The sequence below is a fragment of the Protobothrops mucrosquamatus genome, unplaced genomic scaffold (genome assembly GCF_001527695.2).
Source record: "Protobothrops mucrosquamatus isolate PMUCROS unplaced genomic scaffold, P.Mucros_1.0 scaffold555, whole genome shotgun sequence".
In the NCBI taxonomy this organism is placed as follows: Eukaryota; Metazoa; Chordata; class Lepidosauria; order Squamata; family Viperidae; genus Protobothrops; species Protobothrops mucrosquamatus.
The window spans coordinates 701290-726884 of NW_015386858.1; the positions used below are offsets into that span (position 1 = coordinate 701290).

Below are 25595 nucleotides of genomic sequence, written 5' to 3' on the forward strand. Positions count from 1 at the left end.
CAATGCACGCCTTGCCTCTGGTATTGCGCCGCGTAAACCCCCTCAAATTGGCCTCACTCTTGGGTGGAACGCCATCCATTTGGGAGAAGAAAAATGAAAGACGGGGCTGACGGGAGGGAGGAGGGAGGAGGAGGAGGATGCAAAGACGGAGCAGGGGCACAAAGGCTCGGAGCAGCTGGGAGAGGAGTTGTGCGCGGGTGCGCGCGTGTGCGCGCTGTTGCGCTTGCAAGCCCATTCAGAGGCCGGGAGTATAAGAAGCGGGGTGGGGGTGGGGGGGAAAGGAAGGTGAAGAGTGAGTGATGGGCTGGGGGTGGCAGGGGGTAGGTTCGCAAAAGCAGCGCCTCCTCCGAATCGGCAGGAAAAGGCGCTGCTTGGGCTGTTGTAAATTAGGCCTGTGGTGTTGGGTTCCATGTGGAAGATGTGAGCTCACTTTCTACCCCCAGGGTGGTACAGCCCCAGCCAAGGGCTGGCAGCAAGAACATAAGCTTCATTTATCTGGGAACCTGAAATGACTCTTGATTTAAATCATATGGTAAAAAGCACCCAAAGAAGAAGAAGAAGAAAGAACAACATCAGCAAAAACAAAAAAACCCTCGCCTGTTTTTGGAAGTGGTTCAAGAGCCAACACACACACACACACACACACACACACACACAGAGAGAGAGAGAGAGAGAGAGAGAGAGAACACACTTAAAGAGGCAGTCTCTGCTTTCTGCTGCAGAATCAGGCAGCCAACAGACCCAGCGGTTCAATTCCGCATCGCCAACAATTGCATCTGTGGATTGGGGCTAAATCTGAGAATGTGTCTGGCTCCGAATGAAAAGAGACATTATGTCGTCTTGGGAAGGAAGGCTTTTAAAACAAAAACTAATATTGCCAGTATATAAATCCAGTCACTGAGGGGATCTCTATATGGTGGGGTGGTATTAAACCAAAGAAAACTGGAATATGTCTATCTCGATCTCCCATTTGAAGGAGGTTTTTTTTTTTTTTTTTACTAGCTTGCATCTCTGCGCGGGTGATAGTGTGGATGATTTGTTTCTTTTTCTGGAGGAAAAAATCTTGAGATTGACTTGTGTTTTATCCTTCCAAAATACTATATGCTCATTTACTCGCTTGGTGACAAAGTCACCCAATCTCTGCAGGATAATTTTTGCATGTTCCTTTTCTAGCAGGCAATTCTGATCTTGAAAAACAGGAAGCAGTGAGTGCCCTCGCTCATGTACTGAGTACTTTTGCCTTATCACAGAACAATGCTAACCAGTTTTCACCAGTTTCTTGGATTTGGGACTGTATTCTCAAAACCAGGATGAGGAGAGGGGCAGGGTGGATAAGCTTCAGCACCAACAATTCTTATTTTGGAAATTAATCACAGTATTTGTGTGTCTAACTTCTTTCCCTACTATAGTATTTTAAAAAAACTGTTGTTGTTTTTTTTAAAAAACTGGCCTTTTGCCTATGCCCTTAAGAGCATTTTTCCAGAGGCAAAAATTAAGCCAATAAAACTTTGACTGGAGTGGAGATAAGTAGCATCAAGAGTTTACTTTGCTAAAGCTCATTGTGTCTCACACTGCTGATTACAAATAAGAAGCAAGACAGATCTCTCCCCCCCCCCTGGTACTACTAGAGTGAGCTACCAGAGATCAGGGTATTTTAAATACATATTCCTAGAGCCTCTATATATACTTATCAAAAATCAGCGTGGTAATTTCTTGCCATAAAATGTGTAACTTTAGTCCTAAAAAAGGCTTGGCATAATTTTTTTTAAAAAACCAACCTGCTTCCCCAAAATTTTCTTGGTCCTACCTCTGTGTAGTTCATGTCTGTGAAGATCACTATTTCACTCATTTAAATTCATCACAAACTTGACTATCTGTCTCCAAATATGAAGTGTGCCCCTCAGCCACAACATAGGATCCATTCCTGCTACAAACCTTCTAGTTTTTCTAGGCATATAATGCCTATTTCTTTCTTTTGCCTTGGTAGGCCTTCTTCCAATTGGTCTGTTCTCAAAATCTCTTGGGAAGGGACTTTCAAAACTTTAAAATCCCTGAAGCTATTCATTTCTAGGGAAGAAAGAGCCTCCCCCACTCCCATTTTCACATCAGAAGCCTTGGATTCTACTTAAAAGTTCAGTCAGATACAGTCATCTGCATCTTGCAGCTTTATTCAGCCTGTGAAGAAAATGCTTTAAGCAGACCACCTGCTTAAGAGAACTATATACAGGTATTCCTCAACTTACAACAATTCTTTTAGTGACTGAAGTCACAATGGTACTGAAAAAAGTGACTTATGTTTTTCACACTTACGACTATTGCAGCATCCCCGTGGCCACGTGGTCAAAATTCAGCGGCTTGGCAACTGAATCATATTTATGATGGTTGCAATGTCCCAGGGTCATGTGATCACCTTTTGTGACCTTCTGACAAGCAAAGTCAGTGGGGGAAGCCAGATTAAGAACCATGTGACTAACTTAATAACTGCAGTGATTCACTTAACAACTGTGGCAAGAAAGGTTGTAAAATGGAACAAACCTCACTTAAAAATGTCTCGCTTAGCAACAGAAATGTTGGGCTCAATTGTGATCATAAGTCAAGGACTACCTGTAAAGTGAAAAAGCTCTTAGCAGGATAATCAGTCTAATTTGCCTTCTTGTGCATCTATCGATGCACTTTGGTATTTTAAGTGGTATGTGTGAGAAAATCATTATAAAATAGATAATAGTGTCATTGCTTTTCATTATTTAAAACATCTTCATATTACAGTAGGCATGCAGAGGAGATTACTAGTGTTTAAGCAATAGCCAGCTCAGACATACACACCCCCCTCCATTTTCCTAATCCTGCGGCTGACACCAGCTTACCTACCTCTCTGAAATACTCAGGATGTTCCCATCATCTTCCCACTATTCTCAAGAATGGCCAGGTCATCTCTGATCTCCACTGGAACTTCCAATCTTCCTGCCAAACCACCTTCCATCACAAACAAACCAGTTCCTGCAAACTGAACTGAACTGGCAAGATAACACCTCTGAGAAAATCACAGTATAGCACTAGGGTCTACGAAAGGGAGGATCACATGAGTGTCCATGAGTTAGATTCTCTAAAATGGGTGGGGAATGATGGCCCTTTTATGATTTGTGGAGTTCAACACCCAGAATTCCTGAGCCATCCAGCCAGGCTCAGGAATTCTGGGAGTTGAAGTCCACAATTCATGAAGGGGCCATTGTTCACCACCTCTGCTCTAAAAGATGGCCTGTTCAGTTTCAATAACAAGGGACAGGTTTTGCCTCCACAATTACAGAATACTATAAAGCAGGGGTGTCAAACTGCCAGCTCACGGGCCGGTTGTATCATACGGAGGCCGCGCCCACCCCAGCTCTGGCCATGCAAAAAAAGTCACGATACGTCGCGACACATCACGTGATGCGGCGAGTTTGTCACCTGGGCTATAAAGTATGGTATTCCCTTTTGTGTCTGGAGATTGTCAATCATCCAGGTCATGGTTTTTCCAAAGGTGCTTCTCCAAAAGGCAACTAGACTGTCTTTTTTTTTTCCCTTTGGAAACATTATAAATCCTTCCATTCCCCACCAATCAGTTAGAATTTAAGATCCACTTCTTGGATGAGAAGTGAAATGTTTTCAAAGAAAAAAACAAGGAAGTCCAGTTGCCTTTTGGAAAACCACCTTTGGAATATTCACTTTTCTATATTAGAAAGTGTGGAGAAAAGTTTGATTGAGGCGTATTCTCTGCACTTCTATGGTAGACCCAAGGTTTTCATATACAAAGTTCAGGAGTCCATCTCTACTTCATGCTAGAAAAGTTTCTGTATGAAAATCTGCAGAGCTTTTTCAAAATAGACCAGCCTTCTGCAACCTGGTTCCGTTCAAATGTGTTAATTACAATAATTATCATCCTCAACCAGTATGACTAATATCTTGGGGGAGTTACAGTCTCCCTAAGATATAGTACACCAAGATGGGGAAGGCTGGGTAGACACTATTTAGAAATATTGATTTCCTGAGGGAGGGGAGCTGGTGGAGGAGAGGGTTTTTCTTCCCGAATAGTTTTGCTGGCTGCATTCTGTTTATTTTGTTCTGTAGGTCAGTGGGGTTCCCCTGGGAAGTGTTTTGTCTCCTTTTGACTAATTTATCCTTGACTAATTTATCCTACCATGTACTGCAGCAGGTGCCAAACATTGTCACCTTTCTCTGCTCATTTCTTATATTTCCACAATAAAACTTTTTTTTCTGTCCCTGCTTCTCTGGCCCCTAGCAGTTAAGAATGAGATGAAGGCACCTGTCTGATACATATTTATTTTTTAAATTTGTGTGCCTCCCAGCGATTCTGGATGGCTCACAAGTAAAAAAAGAAAGTACAATAAAAACTAAGAATAAAAGTTGGCAACAATGTCAAAAAGGCTAAAACCTAGACAGAAACTGGGGGTGGGTGGTGGAGGAGGGGATGAGTTCTTTTTCTACCTCATGGTTTGTTTTTTTGTTTTTTGCAAGTGTTTCCCAATTTCCATCTCTTCCTTGTGACCATCCTGGATGGCAATGGAGAAATAGTGCTGGGAGTGGGCTGTTTTCTCTACAGCTGAATACTACTAATGTCAATTCATTCCTTTGCAGGACTGCGTCAGAAGGAGACAGGAGAGGAATGGCCTTCTCCCTTTGAACGGGATGCTTGCGAAGGCCACAGTCATGGGACCATCTGCCTGGAGCACTGTCAGCACCAATCAGCTTTCTTAAGAGGAGTTTTTCATTTTCTCACGCATTGACTGTCCTGTTCTCAGTCATGGCTGTAAACAAGGATAGAGGCTGCTCTGGTGGGACTCCTCTGGCTCATGTAAATGGCTTCCCCCCTGCTGTATACCCCTTCCCTTTCCCTAACCCACATTTCGAGGTGCTGACCAATGGAGGTTACTTCCGGAGCTACCCTACCGACCTGCCGAAGGAAATGGCATCACTGTGTAAGTCCCTTGAAGGGAAGTGGTGGCGGGCAAGTTGGCACAGGGCTGGGTGCAGTTGGGGTGTTGGTTCCAGACCTTAAGGACCATCAGGACTCAAAACCCTGTCCAGTGTTGTGGGCAAATTTGGTTTGAGTGCTGTCCACGTGGGACATAATGCAATGAGAGAGAGGTTGTTGCGTATGGATTTATTTCTGCTTTTAGGTTGTTTCTCCCCATGATACATAGCAAACAATCAAGCATTAAACTGCAGAGGCTAAATGTTTGTGACTAGCACTAGGCTGGCTTAAGTGTAATGAATGAATGCATCTTCTCATACCCTGGCACTTTCCAGCCATTTTGGATTACAACACTGATCATCCACAGCCAGCACATTTCATTCAGTTGATGGGTCTTGCAGTTCAGTGCATAAAGATAGGGAAGATTGCTGTAAATCAATATTTTGAGCCAGAAACTTGGTTCGGCCCACTCTCTCAAGTGTGTGACATTTTAATTACGCCAGCACTGTATTAGGGGCCATTACATTTCACCTTTCTCTTGTTCAGAAGGTTTGGACTCAGTACTTCAGAATCTAAAAGAGCGATTCCTACAAGTATAGCAAAATCACTGTACTGATTTGGGGGAGATTTCCACAGGAAGTGTGACCTTTAGGAACAACATGATGCAATACCAGAATCTTCTTATTCTAGTTAAGCAGAGGAAGATGATAAGCCTGAGATTTGAATATATTAGCTGTATTACTGATGAGGATAATAATAATAATAATGATAAAGTTGGAAGGGACCTTGGAGGTCATCTACTCCAAACCCCTGCTCAGGCAGGAAACCCTATACCAGTGGTGGCGAACCTATGGCATGGGTGCCAGAGGCGGCACTCAGAGCCCTCTCTGTGGGCATGCGCGCTGTCACCCCAGTCCTAGGCCTTCAGCTGGGTTTTATAAAACCTTTTCGCTTTAGGCCTCCACCGCCGTGTACAAAAAAAAAAAAGGTTCAATCAGTCAATTTCAACTTCTTGCGGGAAAAAAAAATCTTGCAAAGTTGGAATTGATTGATTGAACTTTTTAGTCCCACCCAGTCTGCTGTTACTACTGCAGCCACGCCCACCCAATGGGCCACACCACACCCACCCGGCACCCGATGATGCATAACTGGGTTTTGGGTTGCAGTTTGGGCACTCGGTCTCTAAAAGGTTCACCATCACTGCCCTATACCATTTCAGACAAATGGCTGTCCAGTTTCTTCTTAAAAACTTCCAGTGTTGGAGCATTCACTGCTTCTGGAGGCAGGTTGTTCCACTGGTTAATTGTTCTAACCGTCAGGAAGTTTCTCCTTAGTTCTAGGTTGCTTCTCTCCTTGGTTAGTTTCCATCCGTTGCTTCTTGTCCTGCCCTCAGGTGCTTTGAAGAATAGCCTGACTCCCTCTTCTTTGTGGCAGCCCCTAAGATATTGGAACACTGCTATCATGTCCCCCCTCATCCTTCTCTTCATTAAACTAGACATACCCAATTCCAGCAACCATTCCTTATATTTCAGATTTTATCTGAACAATGGAGTTCATGAAATCTAATTACAAGTTGATGGCTTTCTGTTCCACACCTTGCTATACATTGTGACAATCTTCAAGTTCTTCAGTAATCAATGTGTTGCCAAAGCAATCAGGGAGAAGAATAGAAATACAGATTCAATTGATTCAGTCTAATCACCCTACAGTTGTGTATACTTCGGGCATTGTGTGGTAACAACCCTGACTTCAAATTGTAGAATTGTAGAAGCTCATATCTTGGGATCCTATATTGTTCATGAACATATCACTTGATGCTTGTGAGGTGTGTTCAAGTAAACAAGTCCAAAAAAGAAAGGGAAAATAACCTCCCAGATGCCTCTTTGTTTCTAGTGCTTCTGAGGGCTATATACAGGTAGTCCTCAACTTACGACCACAATTGAGCCCAAAATTTACATTGTTGAGAAACTGGCTAAGTGAGTTTGCTCCATTTTACGACTTTTCTCACCCCATTTGTTAAGTGAATCAGTGCAGTTCATAAATTAGTAACACAGTTGTTAAATGAATCTGGCTTCCCCCGTTGACTTTGCTTGTCAGAAGGGTCGCAAAAGGGGATCACATGACTCCAGGACACTGCAACTGTCATAAATGTGAGTCAGTTGTCAAGCATCCGAATGTAAATCACATGACCATGGGGGTGCTGCAACGGTCATAAGTGTGAAAAATGGTCATAAGTTGCTTTCCCCCCACAGTGCTGTTGTAACTTCGGATGGTCACTAAATGAACTGTTGTAAGTCAAGGACTACCTGAGGAGTTCATGAGGACTCTTAAAAAGCAAAGGTGGTGGTGGTGGAAGCTTAGCATTTTGTACAGAAGCATGCCTGTCTCCCCAGAAAGAGTTAAAGGTGAAACATCCCGAAGGGACGGAGAGAATCATTTGTAAAACATGGAAGCTTTTCACTGTCACTGTGAACAGGCCAGACCCACGACAGCATGCTGTCGAAACTCCACATATACCCACCAACTTCCAAAGTTTGCCTGGCTTCAGAAATGTTTCTGTCCCAAATTTGCGTTTTGGCATCTAATTAAGCCAAATCCCACTCTGTTCCTGGAAACCCCTTTGGTGGTAATAGCACCCTTGGGTACATAGATTTGATTTGGAATCTGGGCACCAGATGCCTTTGAGGACAAAGCCACTGAACACTGGACTTTTATCTCAGAACATTTCATGGACCATTTTTAAAAAGAATTATTGCTACATGTGGCATCATTTGGTTATCTTGAAAATAAGGGGGGAAGCAGTGGTGGGATTCAGCCAGTTCGCACCACTTCGGCAGAACCGGTAGCTAATTTTTTGTTGCCCAGGCCCAGAATGGACTTCCGGAAACTGCATCCGCACAGAGAACCGGTTGTTCACAAACTTCCTGACAGTTAGAACAATTAACCAATGGAACAACCTGCCTCCAGAAGTGGTGAATGCTCCAACAGTGGAAGTTTTTAAGAAGAGACTGGACAGCCATTTGTCTGAAATGGTGTAGGGTTCCTGCCGGGGCAGGGGGTTGGACTCGATGACCTCCAAGGTCCCTTCCAACTTTATTATTATTATTATTATTATTATTATTATTATTATTATTATTATTATTATTATTATTATTATTATTATTATTATTATTTGAATCCCACCACTGGGGGAAAGGTTTATTTATCAAGACCCTACGAAATGTATACATGGGTATAAAAAAGAATTGCATTATATGGATATTTTAGAGGAAATTAATTATGGGTGGACTGAATTGGCTTATTCAGTAATTAGCTTATTAGCTTACACAATACCCTGGATTTGGAAGTAGGTGTGTGAAGAAGTTCTTTGTGAAAAGACCCACATAAGGTGGGGTGGAAACCTACCTAGCCTTTATTTTGGGATGAATCACTATTTGGAGATTGCATCGTCTTTGGGAATTGCTCCCTTCTGATTTCCCTGAGGGGGCTACAAGAGAAAGTTGTTGAGTGGAAGTGCCTTTCATTGTGTGTGTGTGCATGCGTTTATTGTGCTTTGCTTGTGCCGTAACACTCTTGACCTGGGATACCAAGAAATTGGGCCCAGGCTCCTCCTGGTTATCGTACTGCGTTCTTCACGCTTTGGGGCATGTCCTGACTTCTCTGCCTTTATCCACCCCAAGGTGTGCCCAGGCTCTGTGCCAGACCTCTGGGCTCTGCTTAGTTGCATGCTTCCCATCTGCCAGTGCAGCAATGGGAACCCTTTGTGCTTTCTCGTGTGCAGGTTTCAACACGCCAAAGCAGCGTCCCCACGCTGAAGGGCTGTCAGTCATCCATACCTCCAGTTCACTGCATATCTATGCACTTTGTAGTTGTGAGCCTAGGGCTCCCCTGAATGGGGCTCCCGAGAAAGAAGGAGTGAACTTTTATTAAAATAGCCCCCTCTTCCTTTTCTCTTGGAGTCCACTGCACCATTTTTTTTTTGGGGGGGGGGGGTTTCCATTCATGGAATGTTGAAGCTTTGATCTGTGTTTCTTTCCCAGCGATGCTTCTGTCTTTGTTAAACTGGAACCTTCATTGCATCATCGGCTCTGCCAACTGCAGTTCATGCTGCGACCCCCACTTCCAGATTCTCCAGGTGTATCTATATACCGGTAGTTTATCCGCCAGGGGGCATCATCTGAGTTCGTGTGACTTGAGCCAGACTCAGATTTCTGCTTGGTTTAGTCATACTGTACTTACTTACCTGAGGAAGAAGTTTCTTTCTGCAATGAGCTTTTTCCAGCATGGCACATGTGGACTATTTTGCACAAACAGGCTTTGCCCTCAGATCTGCCTGTTGGCATATATAGGTTTGGTAAAATGCATTTATCATTGCTATTCCAAAGTTTATCTTCTGCTAATTTTCACATGTGTCCCCACTCCTAGATCTATCTCAAATATACTTTCACAATGCTGTTATTCAGTTACTTCCTGCTCTGTATTTTGTTTTTTACATCAGATGGATTCCGAAATAAGCACCAATTTATTTTTCAAAATGTGACGCTTTAAACCCATTGTAAAAATTGGATATTACAGGTAGTCCTCGACTTAACGATCATAATGGAACCTGTCCATCATGGTCATGCGTTGTAAAGGTCGTAAAATGAGTCGGTCATGTGATCTTTTTTCTGTGTGGCAGTCGTTAAGTGACCTCCGCGGTCATTAAACAAATCAATAGTACTCTATAGATGTGATTTTGCCGAAAACCAGAAGTAAATTCGGGGTTTTGGCAAAACCATTGTAAAGTGTGCTTATGTGATTTCAGGACACTGCAAACAGCAGTCATATTGTCGAGAGCCTAAAGTTTGGTCATGTGACCACAGGGGAGCAGGGGACTGACTATCAGAATTTCGAATCCCAATTGTAAATAACCCCAAGTTATTTGAAGTTCTGATAATCTGTTGTAACTTCAAAAAATCACTAATTCTGGTCATAATTCAAAGACGACTTGTAGCCTTCCAAGTGTTTCCTAAAAGAAGACTTGTTCCCAAGACCTAGAGAGAGAGAGAGACTGATTTAGTAACATCTTAAATGGAGAGAATTCTACAGCCACAGCACCACAGCACTAAGATCCTGAACATTTGGTGACCGTAAAAAAGAGCTGCCACAAACCAGCAGGACTTGTTATACTAATCTAAGAAAGTAGGAGAGGTTTTCTTTAATTAGGTAGAGCATTTTAGGTTTTAAGAAACTGATTATTACTGTTGTGGATATTTTGACTATGGTTCAAATTTTACTTTGCATCCCATCCTAATCAAACTTCCAAAACTTAACAAGAGAATCCTCAGGAAAAGTGCAAATATGCGTCTTTCATAAGCCGCAGTGCAAGTTTTCAGTGCGTGGATGAAAAGCAATAGCTTATCATTTAGGGAGTGCTAAGCCACAAAACTGAAGTTGGTAAAATTTAGTCCTTGCCAGCTGTAAATACAAAACAGTCAGAAAATACTACCACGTCATTTTTTTTTTCAAGTATGATCTTGTACTAGTGTGCTAAAATTTAAACTTTGGGACATAGAAATCAGTAGCTTTTCAATTTTGCCCCTTCTGGGTTTAACTTCTGCCTTTTATTCTGCATCTATTCCACAATAGCAATAACAATAGACTTACATACCGCTTCATAGTGCTTTACAGCCCTCTCTAAGTGGTTTACAGAGTCAATATATTGACCCCAACAGTCTGAATCCCCATTTTACTGACTGTAGAAGGATGGAAGGCTGAGTCAACCTTGAGCTGGTCAGGATCAAACTCCTGACAGTGGGCAGAGTTAGCTTGCAATACTACAAAGCAATAGCAATAGCAATAGCACTTAGACTTATATACCACTTCATAATGCTTTAGAGCACTCTCTAAGTGGTTTACAAAGTCAGCATGTTGCCCCCAACAATCTTGGTTGGCCTTGGAAGGATGGAAGGATGAGTCAACCTTGAGCTGCTCAGGATTGAACTCCTGGCTGTGGGCAGGGTTAGCCTGAAATACTGCCTTCTAACCATTGCGCCACCACAGCTAATGCTGCCCTGGCATTTATTCTGATCTGAAGTGAATATTCAACTGAACAAAATGCATGCATTCTGGACAGTCTTATTTGGGAGAGAGCTCAGAGTATACTGAGATGGCACATTATACTTTCCAAGGGGCCGAAGCACTGCAATCTTAATATCACTGCTGTGAGACAGACAAAAATGAAGGTACCAGTAAAATAAATAAAAAGTAGCTTGGGGGGAACGTTCTACCAAATTTCTAAATAACCTGCAGTAGAATTTCAAGGGTTACCAATTTCAAACAGTTTTACAACTGCATGAAGAGTTGCACTTTAAAAAAAACAAAACTCTGACATAGTTAAACTTCTGCTAATTGCTCATCTAATTTAGTCTTAACGATTCTCACCTGTAAAATATTAGTATCATTAGTGGTAGATTTTGGTCAAGTCTTTACTAGCCAGTTTTGGAATGTTGCATTAGGATTCCTGAGCCAAAACAGATCAGAGCTACATTTATATTTGAATGTGTATGACATCCTAATGTGTAGCTGAAGAAGGGAAGAAAGAAAATGGTTTTCAAGCAACTGTTTTATTGTACATACAGCTTCATTGATTTGTTGCTGGTTTGGACCTGATTCCTATGTGCCTGAAATTTGTCTGCCTCTGCTATAGAATAAGCTTCAATGGATGAAAGCATATAGTGCTGGTGGCTTTGTTTCACAGTGCATTCATTGATTTGATACTACTTTGCAAAGGCCTCAAGCTCAGTGAGGGTTTCTCACATGATAGGAATATTCCTCAAAATGACTTTCAGTAAATTTCTGTGTTACAAAATGAATGAAATGTCCATATTTACAAATTAGAAGGAGTAGAAACAAGAAAGGAGAACTTTTGTACATCACAAGGGGCCTCAGAGAGAATATGTATATTTTACATAGTCATGCACACGCATACATCATCATCATCATCATCATCATCATCATCATCATCATCATCATCATCATCATCATCATCATCATCATCAAGTTGGAAGGGACCTTGGAGGTCATCTAGTCCAACCCCCTGCTCAGGCAGGAAACCCTATATCATTTTGGACAAATGGCTGTCCAGTCTCTTCTTAAAAACTTCCAGTGTTGGAGCATTCACTGCTTCCAGAGGCAGGTTGTTCCACTGGTTAATTTTTCTAACTGTCAGGAAGTTTCTCCTTAATTCTAGGTTGCTTCTCTCCTTGATTAGTTTCCACCCGTTGCTTCTTGTCCTGCCTTCAGGCACTTTGGAGAATAGCTTGACTCCCTCTTGTTTCTGGCAGCCCCTGAGATATTGGAACGCTGCTATCATGTCCCCCCTCGTCCTTCTCTTCATTAAACTAGACATATCCAGTTCCAGCAGCCGTTCCTTATACGTTTTAGCCTCCAATCCCCTAATCATCTTTGTTGCTCTTCTCTGTACTCTTTCTAGAGTCTCAACATCTTTTTTACATCGTGGTGACCAAAACTGGATGCAGTATTCCAAGTGTGGCCTTACACACACATGTGTGTTTGTCCCTGAAAAGGGAAAAGGCTGGGTGTCCATGACTGTTTATATTTCTGTTTTCTTGCACATGATTGAGCAGGAGTTAGGAGTCTAGTTGGGAGTCTGAACACATATCTCTAGTTCTCCCGCCTATCTCCGTGGGTGTATAGTTAAATAATGCCTTTGTTTGCAAACAAGTCAGAGTAGTGTTATGAAGATAAATGAGCCTTTAAGAGAAGCTGTTATCACAAAAGATAAAAGAAGTGGGTAATGTTGGCAATTGGCAAATGTATTACAAGCATGCTAGAAATGGGAAAACATTTAGAGATCATTGTCCATTAGATCAACAAAGCTCATGTGCATATCTCCGAGGCTCAGTGCGTTAATAGGTAGTGGACAAAAAGAAGGGTTTAAAAATTCCCAGTTAAATGTTCAGGTAGTTTTGTTCAGATGAAAAAAGAAGATTTTCTTTCAATATACGTAGTTTTTTTAGCATTTCTAGCAGAAGTTTTAGGTCAAGGATCATTTGTCTTAAGGCAGAGATAACCATCCCTAGAAATTGTCGTGAAATGGCACAGTGTTCAGGACTGGTAGTTGTGGCTTAGCATATCTAGTTTGGCAAAAGCATATCAACAGGTTGGTGAAAGCTGACTTGGATGGCTCTCAGGCTAACTATCAGATCTATAATATTATTGCTGTCTAGCTGTGCAATGCTTGGTGCCTGTCTGGATGGCATCTAGCATTACAGTTCTCCCTCTAGTGGGCATTAACGGAACAATCGGTATTGTACTGTATAAGCATGTGTCATCTGAAGATCTGTGCTCAAAGCTTCTAGGATCTAGGTTTAAAACAAATAAACAGGCTGTAACAAAATCTGCTAATAGATTTTGTCATTTATGTATGCCTAACACATATGGCTCAATGTTTTTTCCTCTGTATACTTGATTAGTTCTTTTGAAAAGTTCAGTGCTCTCTTTGCACTCATATAAGTATGTGAGTATTCGCTGCAATCTTCCCAAAAGTGTTTCTCTGATGAGCTCCTTCGTGCTTTTTGAATGTTTTTTTTTTATTTAGGTTGCTTTCTCCTGCTCTGGTAGGATTACTTACTGCCTTGCCTGATTACAACTTAGACTTCAAAGCCAATTAACTGAGCCGGTCCTGCACTTTTTCCTTACTGCCCTGAGACCCACAGCAAGTGATCTGTGATATAGCTTTAGTATATTCTTGTATAGCAGGAATCAGGGTAGCTGCAACTTCCTCTGGTTATGGTCCAAATTTGCTAGCCAACTCTCTTTTTTTATTCTTGAACCCAGCCTGTATGGTGGGAGTGGGGGAGGGAAAATGTCAGCCAGATGTTTACACTGGATTTGGCATCTTTATCCACCTATCAAGCCCTTCCCAAGGACCTGGGATAGACAGATGTTGATGTTTGATGATGTTAAAAGTATCAGGGTAGGAGGTAAGCTGTTCCAAGGAATTCTACCCTTTGTAATTGACTGATGGTAATTTGATCAATGCTGATAGCATTCAAGTGGTGCTCCAGATACTTTGAGATTGGACCCTAGACACCCATTACTATTGGTACTACCTTTGCCTTTCAGTGTCTCTTTTCTAGTCTTCATTTGGTCTTTCTTATATCCACTTTGGTCTCTTTGGTATTCAGTAAGCCTTCATTGTGTACCAGCTTCAGTGCATCATCTTCATTGTCTTTCAGGCATTCTTCCAAAGTCCGTTTTTTGTTCTTCAACCATCTGGTGTATTTGCAACATTCCACATCCACTAAGTAGAATCTATCAACATTGCTACATGGATGAGAGGCATGATTCATTTTCATCATTTTTCCAATCTTTCTATCCAGAGCTTTTAATTCTGCCTGAGCCCAATCCACTGTACCAGCTGTCTATCTAATGAATGGAATTGCCTAGATGTTTCCTGCCTTGATGATATTTCTTCCACTGAGTTTGGACTAAGATCTTCTTCACTTTGATGATGTATTCACTTCTTTTCTATTATTATTTATTGTTTTATCATAGAGAATAAAATACAAAACAAAACAAACAAAATGAAACAAAACAAAAGCATACATTCAACCCTAACAATAACAAAAAAGAAAAAATAGTGTACAAAAAAGAGGAAAAAGTGGACAATTAAATTTAATACTATTTAACATGTAGGATCCAAAAGTCAATAGGTTAAGCTAAAGATTACACTAATCTTCAAATCTCTCTGTTAGCCATGTGTTATTATATTTCGCACGTAGAAAATCTAACGGTTTCCAGTCTCTTATAAAGCTGTCTAATCCATTATCTCTAATCAAAGCAGTTAATTTTGCCATCTCTGCTAGTTTAGTCAATTTCAAAATCCATTCTTCAACAGTAGGCATCTCTTTTTCTTTCCAGTGTTTGGCAAGTACAATCCTTGTAGCCGTCACCATGTGAAGGAATAGCACCCCAAATTATTTTTCAATTGGCTTGTCCATCATACCTAAGAGAAAAGCTTCAGGTTTCATTAATATTTGTGTCTTAAATATCTTTTGCATTGTCATTGTTATGTTTATCCAGTATGTTTTCACATATTTGCAAGTCCACCACATATGATACAATGAATCTGGACTTTGATTACATTTCCAGCAGTTATTAGAAATCCCTTTATATATTTTTGCTAGTCTATCTGGGATCAAGTACCAATAATACGTCATTTTGTAAAAGTTTTCTTTCAAACTATAATTTAATGTGAATTTTAGTCCATTGGTTCATACATTCTGTTCTCTACGTAGTGCTTCATGAGGTGATAGCCAGAGTAGCACTTTATCAGATAATCTTCTTTTATACTTCCACCATATACGTGCAATTGATTGCCTAATAGCATGAATTTTAAAACCAGGGATAACTTTTACTTTGTCATATCACAGATAGGCATGCCACCCAAATCTCAGATCAAAACGTTTGAGGTCTAACATCCTTGAATTTGTTAAAGCTATCCAATCTTTTAACCATACCAGACAACAAGCATCCTAATATAAATCTAACTTCCTCTATCTTTAGAATCTTGTAGCAGCTTATATTTAATTTTTGTTTTTTTTATTTTGCCAAATAAATTTAGATATATCTTTCTACCACTGTTTGAAAGCAGAATCTCTAATCAATGTCGGTATAGTCTGAGATAAAAATTCTAGATAGTACATTCATTTTAATTACTGAAATTCTTCCCATTAATTACAAATCTAATTTTACCATCTATTTAAATTTAATTTTATCTCCCATATTTTACCATAATTATTTCTGTAAAGCTTAGAATTTTCCCCAGTGAGAATCACCCCCAAGTACTGTACCTTTTTCACAATGTTAAAACCAGTTTTAAATTCCAGTTTCTTCTGATCCTCCACCTTTATATTCAGTCAGTATTGTCACCTTTTATTTATTCTTAAATCCGCCATTTCTCCAAACATTTTAATCTTCCTCATAACATGTTCAATGTTCTCTAGCACAATCAACATCAAATGGTCTTGCACAATCAACATCAAATGGTCAACGAATGCACATAATTTGTAATTATGTGCTTTAATTTGTAGTCCTTTTGCTCTGTTACCCTGTGTAATATCTTTATTTAACTTCCAACAGTAGAATAAAATAATAAAGAGGATTAAGGACACCCCTGTCTTGTTCCCTTCTGGGTTTTACAAGGTTTTGTAAAGTCTTCATTCATCATGATTCAAACTTTCTGGAGTGTTTAGATGAACTTCAGACCCTGTATAAAGCCCAATCCAAAATCCATCTTTTGCACTACTTTAAACCTAAAGGCTCTGTTCAAGTTGTCAAAAGCTTTTTTCTGTATCCAGAAGGATTAATGCAACCTGTTTTGTTGCTACTTTGTTGTAAATGTTCAATTATATTCAAAATTACTCTTACATTATTTGTTGTCTTTTAGGTAAGAAACTATACCATTCCACCAAGAGGGGAATAAGGCTTACCGCGTTTTCCCAAAAATAAGACCCGGTCTTATTTTTTTTAAAAAAAAAATTGCCTCCAAAAGAGGCACCAGGTCTTATTTTTTGGGGTGTGTGGGTGGGTGTTTTCCACTTACCAGCCAGCCCACTTCTTCTGCGGCTGAAGGAGCAGTTTCCTTCTGCAGCTGAGAATGGAGCTCGGGCCTGCATTTCACCGTCAGAGGCCTTTCCGGAAGGCCTGTGCAGCCGAGAACTGAGCTATGGATTGAATCCAAATTTTGACCACATGATCATGGGTATGCTGCAATGGCTGTAGGCATGAAAACTGATCATAAGTCACTTTTTTTGGTGCCGTTGTAACTTCAAACGGTCAGTAAACAAATGATCGTAAGTCGAGCACTACAACATGCAGCTCCATGTGTTGTAGAACAAGACCCTCTTTCTGTTCAAGGCCCTGTCACTAGTGGTAGCCTGGAGGTGGTGAAGAAGGAAATGTAACTTTGCCATTGCAAGACAGGAAACAAAAACCACTTTGTAGCTAGCACTTTGATCAGCAGCATCAGTAGTACGGTAGATGAGCCAAATATTCTGCCCAGTTTCTTACAACTTCCCCCACCCTGCTATCTCTCAGATATGCTTAATTACAGCTGCCATCCATTCTATATTGCTAAGAATGATGGGAATTGTAAATATAGGAAGTGCCAACTGATGCAGGGGATGGACTTTAATAAGAGGGAGCTGGGAAGGATCCCCCCCTCCTACCCAGTGGGTATGGTTTGGTTTGAACTGTAGGGCCCTTCTTTTGTGATCAGTGCCCATTCCAAGAATAAGTGTGTGCTGATGGTAAAAGGAGTACTTCTGAGCAAATCCAAAGTGCACATCTGGAATAGGGGCAGTAGTTTTTGCAAACACAGTAACCCCTTCCCATCTCTGAAGTAGTAAAGCCATTTTGCGCAGCTCCCCTACTGAATTGCAAGTGTTGAGGCCTGCTTTGGCCTGCAGTGTTGAAATGAATTGGGACTCCCTCTTGGCTAGCTGAATGAGCTGGCAGGGCAGCTGGAAATAATTATTTCATCTAGAAGGAAGAAAACAGGGCTCAGGCAGAAAAAAGTGGAGCTGGCACTTCCTCTCTCTCTCTCTCTCTTTCTCCTCATTCCCTCCCACTTTTACTCCAACATCTCAGTTTCCTTGGTCATTGGAAAGTTTCCAGTGGAAGCTGGACTAAGGTCTGGGGAGTGCTAATTTTTCCCTCCCTCCCATGCTGCAGCCAGAAGTAGCTTCAGATCTTGAAAAAAAAAAAAAACTTGGGGGATACAGAGGTGGAAGGAGGGGGTACTCCTTTTCTTTCCTAAATACCTAAATTTGACTTCTGCAAAACTCTGTTCCGTCTGCCCGCTAGATCACATTCCTATCACATCACAAAAATTAAAATCTTCAAGCTGTAGTTTCCAACTTGCCAATTCTTAAAAGAGTTAGTACATCAGTTTTAACCCATTTTAAGATTAGGATAAAGCAATGGGGAAAACTTTGGGAGTAGAGCTAGACTGCGTGTAACTTTAGATTTACATTTGCCCTTCCGTCACAAAATACTTGTAATAGTGAGAAGGAACAGATGCTTCACACTTTCCTCTCAAAGTGCTGCTCTGATACAGCACCCAGAGCTGGGTTTGCAAGATCAACATAGCTCTAGAATTTGGGTGGACTTCTAGGTGGCCAAGGATCATCCATGGACATTATTGGGGGACAGTTCAAGAACCTCAATAGATTCAGCAATTACACAGAGAGGTTGAGGCTAGATTTTCCCCATTGGGGGATGTATAGATTGAGATAGTTTTCTTTGCTTTGCAAACTATTAAACCCATTTTAAAGTTCAGATGTAATTTTTATGTGTTGACTACTTCAAAATGAACTCTGCAGCAGATCCACACTTCCACCTTGTTTCATGCATCACCTATTTCTACTTATTTCATGTGTTACCTTCATGCAGCACCTACTGTTTCTACATCATCTCAACTCATCCCCAAGCCAGCAGCTAACACAACTTCCACCCATGTTTTCTGGCAGTGAGTCAAAAGAGCGTTTTTTGTCTTGTGCAGGCTCAAGCCATGATGTTTGGTTTGCATGCTATTTTTCAATTCCTTGTAAGCAACCCACACCCCATCCCACCTGGCTACTGCAGCCTCTTCAGTTGTTGGTCTCTGTTACCATAGCTATTTTATTTTTACAAGTTCAGCTGGATCTTCTTTTCTTTTCTTTTTTTTTCTTTTTGTGAAGTTTATTGGTGGAACAGTAGCCAATCGTCTCCTTCACTTGACTTTTCTGACTAATGGAATTTGAGAAAAATTCTTCCACTTTCTCCTTGTAGCCCATGTGTCAGAAAAAATGGTAAAACTGAATTCTTGTCTTGCCTTGTCTTCCCACTCTGAAGGGATAAAGAAGCAGGATAATCCACTAATTGGCCTATGGTAAATATGCTGGGCAGAAAATTGGGCCATCACTGTGGCCAAAGCAAAGGAAGAGGTTTAGAGAAGGATTTCTTAGGCTGGTTTCATTTCCAGCTGGTTTATGCATGGAAGACAAGTGGCTGAAAACTGCAATTCAGAAAAATGTTATGGCAGATTTCAGCCATTGTGTTGAATGACACTTTGGGAGCTGCAAAAAAGAAAGGGGCGAAATGAAGATTGTATGGAGTTTGGTGAAATGTTTTGGCATCTTCACAGGGGGCTGTGGGAAGGAAATGACAGTAAGTTCAGAATAAAAATGTAGTTTTGGAGGGAACGTTTTCTCCTCTTAATTCTTCTGCTTGTCTTCTCACACTTCATCCAGTTTTAAAGCCAGTAAGTTTAATTCCAATAGTTTTGAAAAGCACCATCCAAGTGAAGGGTACTAGTGAATGGTAGTAAGACACATTTGGCAGAAGAGTTTAAATTAAAAGATTGAATGGAAGAAGGCTGACTAAGTCTCTGTATCTCCTTCACGGTAATTTCTTCCTCTTGGATGTTTTGTGATGGAAAGGAGTTCTAAAGTACTAATTCCTTTATGTATTGCTATTTTATTAATATCACTTCTCATGTTGCTACCAGAGACTGGGTAGGAATCTTTCTAGATGGAGCAGAAATGAAAACTAGGTCTGTTTTCTTTCCTAAGAATAGGAGGGAAATGATACGCCTGCTTTAATCCTGGAGAATTACAGAGTATTTCAACAATAAATCTAAGAAAGAATTGTTCTGAAAAGGATAAAATATTATGGAGGAGAAGGGATTGACACTCTTATAATTATTGAGATTAATTCTTGTCAGTACATGAGCTCATTCGGTAATAATGAGAAAGTGCTCATTTTGGAAAGAGCTAACCAAAATAAGCATTTGAAGAAATATAAACTTTAACAAGATGTCTTGGGTTGAAAACATGTATACCTTGACATTAGTGACTGCATAGGTACCAACCAATAAGTATTTGTATTGGTCACCGTAATTTGACACAGAGAAATGTTACTGGCAAAAGTATTGCATTTAATCTGCAGCAGCAGATTGCCATCTAAAACACTGGAAAAATGAGACCTCACCACAACAGAAGCATGATGGGGGAGGGGGGGGGGAAGGCTTCTTTATCTCTTATAGCAAAGCAATTCCAAATGTGACATCCTTTCTTAAAAAGAACAGTTTTCACAAATCCCTCACGCTATTTGCACTGGCGTTTTAAATACTCCGTGGAGCCAAATGTGGTCTGCCTTGGACCAGAGTTTGGGTTCGAAAAAGGCAATTGAAATATCCACCCAATATAATCTGATATTGCTCAGTGACTGAGCCCTTATTGTACACACAGAGGAGCCCTGTTCCAGTCCTTCCCATCTTTGCTTGAAAGAGTGAGATCAGGAAGTAAGAGAAGAGCAAGTTTTTTCCCCCTTTTGTTCTGTGTGAGATTCTGGAAAGTTACTGGCGGCAATATTAGGTTAGAATTGGTCAAACAATCTGGTCTGGCCTGGCAAGCTCTTAAATTCGTTGAGTATAACAGTAGATGGCATTTAGCAGTGGGCTGTAGGCTGTATTTTTTAAAGTAATACATGGGGCTGTGATGAAGATTATATTTGATTTTAAATGCATTTAATAAAATTGCTCTTGAGGCATGTGTTAAATATTTCTCCCCTTCTTTCGCAATAAATGTATAGCAAATTTGGGGAATCTTTGGAGCTGCACCCAGGGCCTTAGGGGCTGCAGAAATTACATCTTTCGGCTATATTTTAGTAATTACATTCAGACCATTTATAAGCAGACCGCAGTGTGGCAAAAAAAATGTGAGTCTGAGAGAAACTCATTCCTGCCTTCTCTGCTGGCATATCGGGCATCATGAACTCCAGCTGCCAAACTGAGCTAGGTTGCAGGTTTTAAACATTTTGCCCCTGAACCATAGAAAGGGTTACCCTTGGAAAGAGATGGAAGAAAGAAGGGCAGGAGGCAACAAAAGTAAAGAATACAAACAAATTAGTGAAAGCAAGCGTTCATCCTAAGGGAGGCAAAGAAATATATGGAATGGGTTGGGAGGTGAGAGTGGGGATGCAAGAAAAAGGAAAAATACAACAAAACCAATTCAGAAGTGTACTGTACAGATATTCCTTCACTTACAACCATTTGTTTAGCGATTGTTCAAAGTTACAACGGCACTGAAAAAAGTGACTTATGACTGGTCCTCATACTTATGACCATCGCAGCATACCCCTGGTCATGTGGTTAAAATTCAGGCACTTGGCAACCAGCATGTGCTTTAGGATGGTTGCAGCGTCCCAGGGTTATGTAATTACATTTGCGATGTTCCCAGCTGGGGGAAAACCAGCGGGGGAACCTGGATTCATTTAACAACTGCAGTGATTCACTTAACAACTGTGGCAAGAAGGGTAATACAATTGGGTGCTACTGACTTAACAATTGCATTACTTAGCAAAGGAAATTCTGATCCCAACTGTCGTCATAAATTGAGGATTACCTGAACTGGTACCTGCCATTTATCTTTTTCAATTGTCATCCTTTCCTCCATTTGCACCTAACTGTGGCATAGTTAGTTTGTTTGGTGTAGTGAAGGCACCAGGCTAGAAACTGGAAGACCATGAGTTCCAGTCCTATCATAGACACAAAGCCAGCTAGGTGACCTTGGGCCAATCACTCTCCCTCAGTCCTAGGAAGGAGGCAATGGCAAGCGAAGAAAACTGCAGGGATTGGTCCAGGCAGTTACCAGGAATCAACGCTCACTTAAAGGCATATGCACACACACAGCCATTATTAACATATTTTCTCCACTTGAACCTAACCATGCCATCACCATGCCCAGAATATTTTCTTCTTTTTGATCCCCAGCCCAAGGGAGATAAAGGTTACAGTCATCCTTAGTTGTGTTGGTGTTGAAGCAGTCTTCTTCCTTTATTACCACACTATCCAAAGACAATCTCAAAGCACAATTACCTTGGATGGAACTCAGGGGTTTATAGGGAATGGGACCAGAGGCAATATAATCAGAATACAGCCTTGTAACGGAGGCAGCAAATTTCATACCAATTTAAGTTTCTGCCAGCTTAAGAATGGGTGGTAGCATTCCATCTCAGCAGTGGCGGGGGCAATTCTGTGACACTTTCTCACTATCTCATTTGGGGCAGTGTGTATTCTAATCAGCCAGGCATAGCATTATGTCATGTTTTGGGTAAACAAAACCTGATTGCACGTGTTCCAAGTTATTTATCATTAAATTGCATCTGTTGATAGGTGCCTGGGTTTTTCTTTTGATGCAGGTCATGGTTTTTCTAGCTAAATTTGCCGTTGACAGGCTCAGTGTGAGTACAAAACTGCAAAGAAGCACTGGACAATTTTTTTTTTCAGTAATGTAGACAATCCCCAATATTTCCACCCACCAGACTTCCCTGCATTCCCTTCTCCAGCCCATCATCCTGAGGCTTCTAGCACAAGCAAGGAGACCTTTTCACAGCTGTCCTCTGGAGCTGCTCTTGGTTTCCTTGGCTGGAATACGAATACGGGGGAGGCCAAGAATCCAACAGCCTCTGAGAGTGCGGCAGGCCTCTTATCTCCATCCCTGCTTAACACGGTTCCTCCACATCAGGCAGCTACTGGTGTTAAAGAGATGAGGGAGCCAGCTGGCTACTCCTCCACAGGATTGTGTCCTGCAGCAGATGAGCAGGAAATGAAAAAGGAAGAATTCTCCAAGCAGGGAGTTCTGTGGAGCCTGACTGTAATTTTATGTGATTCTTACTACCTTTGTAAATATATATATATATTTTCTTATTATTTTGGTTTACAGTCTAGAATAATATAGTCATATCCAGCTCCTGTCAAAAAAATAACAAGAGAAACCAAACCAAGAACCTTTTTCGGCTGACCATGCCAGATCCAGGCAGTCCTTGACTTACAACCACAATTGAGCCCAAAATTTCTTTTGCTGAATGAAACATTTGTTAAGTGAGTTTTGCGCCAATTTATAACCTTTCTTGCCGCAGTTGTTAAGCAAATCACTGCAGATGTTAAGTTAGTAACATAGTTGTTAAGTGAATCTGGCTTTGTGACCCAGAAGGTCACAAAAGTTGATTTACATAATCTTGGAACACAGCCATAAGTATGAACCAATTGCCAAGCATCTGAATTTTGATCACGTGACCATGGGGATGCTGCAATGGTCATAAATGTGAAAAACGATCATAAGTCACTTTTTTCAGTGACGTCCTAACTTTGACCAGTCACTAAACAAACTGTTGTAAGTCGAGGAATACCTGTATCTTTTGTTCCATGATGAGAACAACAATTCCCTCTTTGTACTCAGGCCTGCTCTTGGAAATCAAGATGCCTAGTGCCCTAGTATTTCGTATTTTAATCAGAATAGATCTGGAAGGGACCTTGGAGGTCTTCTAGTCCAGCCCCCTGCTCAAGCAGGAGATCCTATACCCTTTCATATAGGTGGCTGTCCAGTGTTTTTCTTAAAAACCTCCAGTGATTAGGATTGGAGGCATAAAAATATAGTTTTTAAAAATCCCAGAGATATTTCCTATCATTAACAATGAACTGCATTGTGATTCTCAGAGCAGTCCCAGTGTCTGCTGATGTAGAAATACATTTCACTCTCTTGAGTTACTTCCCTGTAAGCATCCTGTGCAGACATACTTGGAAATAAGCTTCAGTTGTTTAATTCACTATGGTGTGTCGCTAACCTTAGGAAAATGTGGCATATAAGAACAGAAGATTGTTCCTCAACTGTGAGCTGCTTGTTGAAGACTGCCTTGAAAATGAAGCCATTGTTTGGCAGATTCCACCTGCTCTATACCATGGGGAGATTCCATAAAACACACCCTGTGAGGGGTCCTTGGTGCTCTCTGAGCTTGCTTGTTATCTTGCAGACATTTCATTACTCTAACTAGGTAACATCAGCCAGATCTCTCTTTAGTGGTATAGTGACCAGTCTGTCTGTGAAAATGAATACTTGACTTCAGCAAAGCATTTGAAAAAAAAAGTCTTCTATGAGAGTCTACGAGTGAAGACGGCCTGGATTATGCTGTCCTTGGATGGATGCAGGGCTGGTTCATAACCTCTCAAATGTAAGCAACGCTCAGCCTCAAGATGGAAGGGCTGAGTGATGTTCTGCAGAGTTCTGTTCTAGGGCCTGTGTTGTTCAACATCTTAAAAATGGGTTGGACAAGGGGTTAGAAAATATGGTTATCAGATGTGCAAGACTACACAAAGATAGGAGGGACAACAATCCACTCGAAAGATAGAATCAAGATTCAGCTGGTTCTTGACAAAATGGATAATGGATAGAAACTAACAAGATAAATTTCAACAGGAACAGATAGTCCTTCATTTGGATAAGAAAAATCAAAGTCATAAATCGAGAATTGTGGGAGACCATGTTAGACAGCAGTATCTGCAGGAAGGATCTGGATAATACCGAACATTATTCAACAGTGTGACTTAGCTACAACAAACAATATCATCAAAACAAATGCATTGATAATCAACACAAAATAAATTAGTGTTCCAAGAGTCATGCTGCAGTTCCTTGTTAATGATGGGAAATATCTCCGGGATTTTTAAAACTATATTTTATTTTTATGCCTCCAATGCTAAAATACTAGGGTACTAGGTATAATATAGCATCCAGTTCTGGGCATCTGCATTTTAGGGAGAGCATTGAAGCAACCCAGATGATAAGGAGCCTGGAAAGAAAAACAGTTGGTGACATTCAGTATATTTAGCATTTCAGAATTTACTTTTCTATCTCTGGCAGTAGACAGTAAGGAAGCAGCAGATGACAAGTGGATGCTTAACCCTTCCCCCAACAGCTGTTTTCCTTTTCCAAAATGCAGAACACACATTTGACACCCAATTATGGGAGGAAAACTAAGGGTGAGCTGCTTCGGTTTGAAGAATCTGCTGCAATTACATTTTTAAGCTGGACCGTAAGGACTACACTTGTACTTGCTTATATGGAACAGTTCGGTTCTAATTCTCTTGGCAAAGGGAGATGAGCTCAGTCACTCAAGCCCTAGTCATCTCCTGGCTGGACTACTGCAATGTGCTATACATGGGGTTACCCTTGAAGAGTATCTGGAAGCTTCAGCTGGTGCAGAACACAGCTGTGCAGGCAGTTATTTGGGCCCCTAGGTTGGCTTATGTTACGCCATTATTCCATGAGCTGCGCTGGCTGCCAGTTTGCTTCTGGGTACAATTCAAGGTGTTGGTTATCACCTTTAAATCCCTGCATGGCATGGGTCCAGGCTATCTGAGAAACTGGCTCACCACACTGGCATTAATCTGTTCCCCCCCCTCCCCCATGCCAGCAGAAGGGGCATGCTGTAGACCCATCAGCGAAGGAATTTCAGCTAGAAAGAAGAGCCTTTTGTGCTGTGGCTCCCGCCTTCTGGAACATTTTGTCTCCCCTCCCTGGCCCCGGTCAGACCTGCTCTCACCCTTTTGGTCAACTATGTCAACTAGCCTGGGGCCCCATTGGGGATGGGGAACACTGAAGGTGGCTAAGGGAGCAGGGAACAGCTCCCTCCCTCTCCATTCTACTTAGTTTCATTTTCTTTAATTAAATGTTTCCATTTAAGATCTTTATTGGTTCTTTTAATGTTTTAGACTGCGTTTTATTCAATGTCTGTTAGC

At 41.1% G+C, this 25595-nt stretch overlaps 1 protein-coding gene across 1 annotated transcript in view; it reads left to right on the forward strand.

The window, feature by feature from the left end:
* The window catches only part of RARG (retinoic acid receptor gamma), a 139749-nt gene that overhangs the window by 45498 nt on the left and 68656 nt on the right, over positions 1–25595 (forward strand). Inside the window, exon 2 of the mRNA XM_015817137.2 lies at positions 4633–4973. Within this exon, the coding sequence (XP_015672623.1) occupies positions 4799–4973 (175 nt within the window). The 5' untranslated portion in view covers positions 4633–4798. The remainder of the gene's footprint in view (positions 1–4632; positions 4974–25595) is intronic.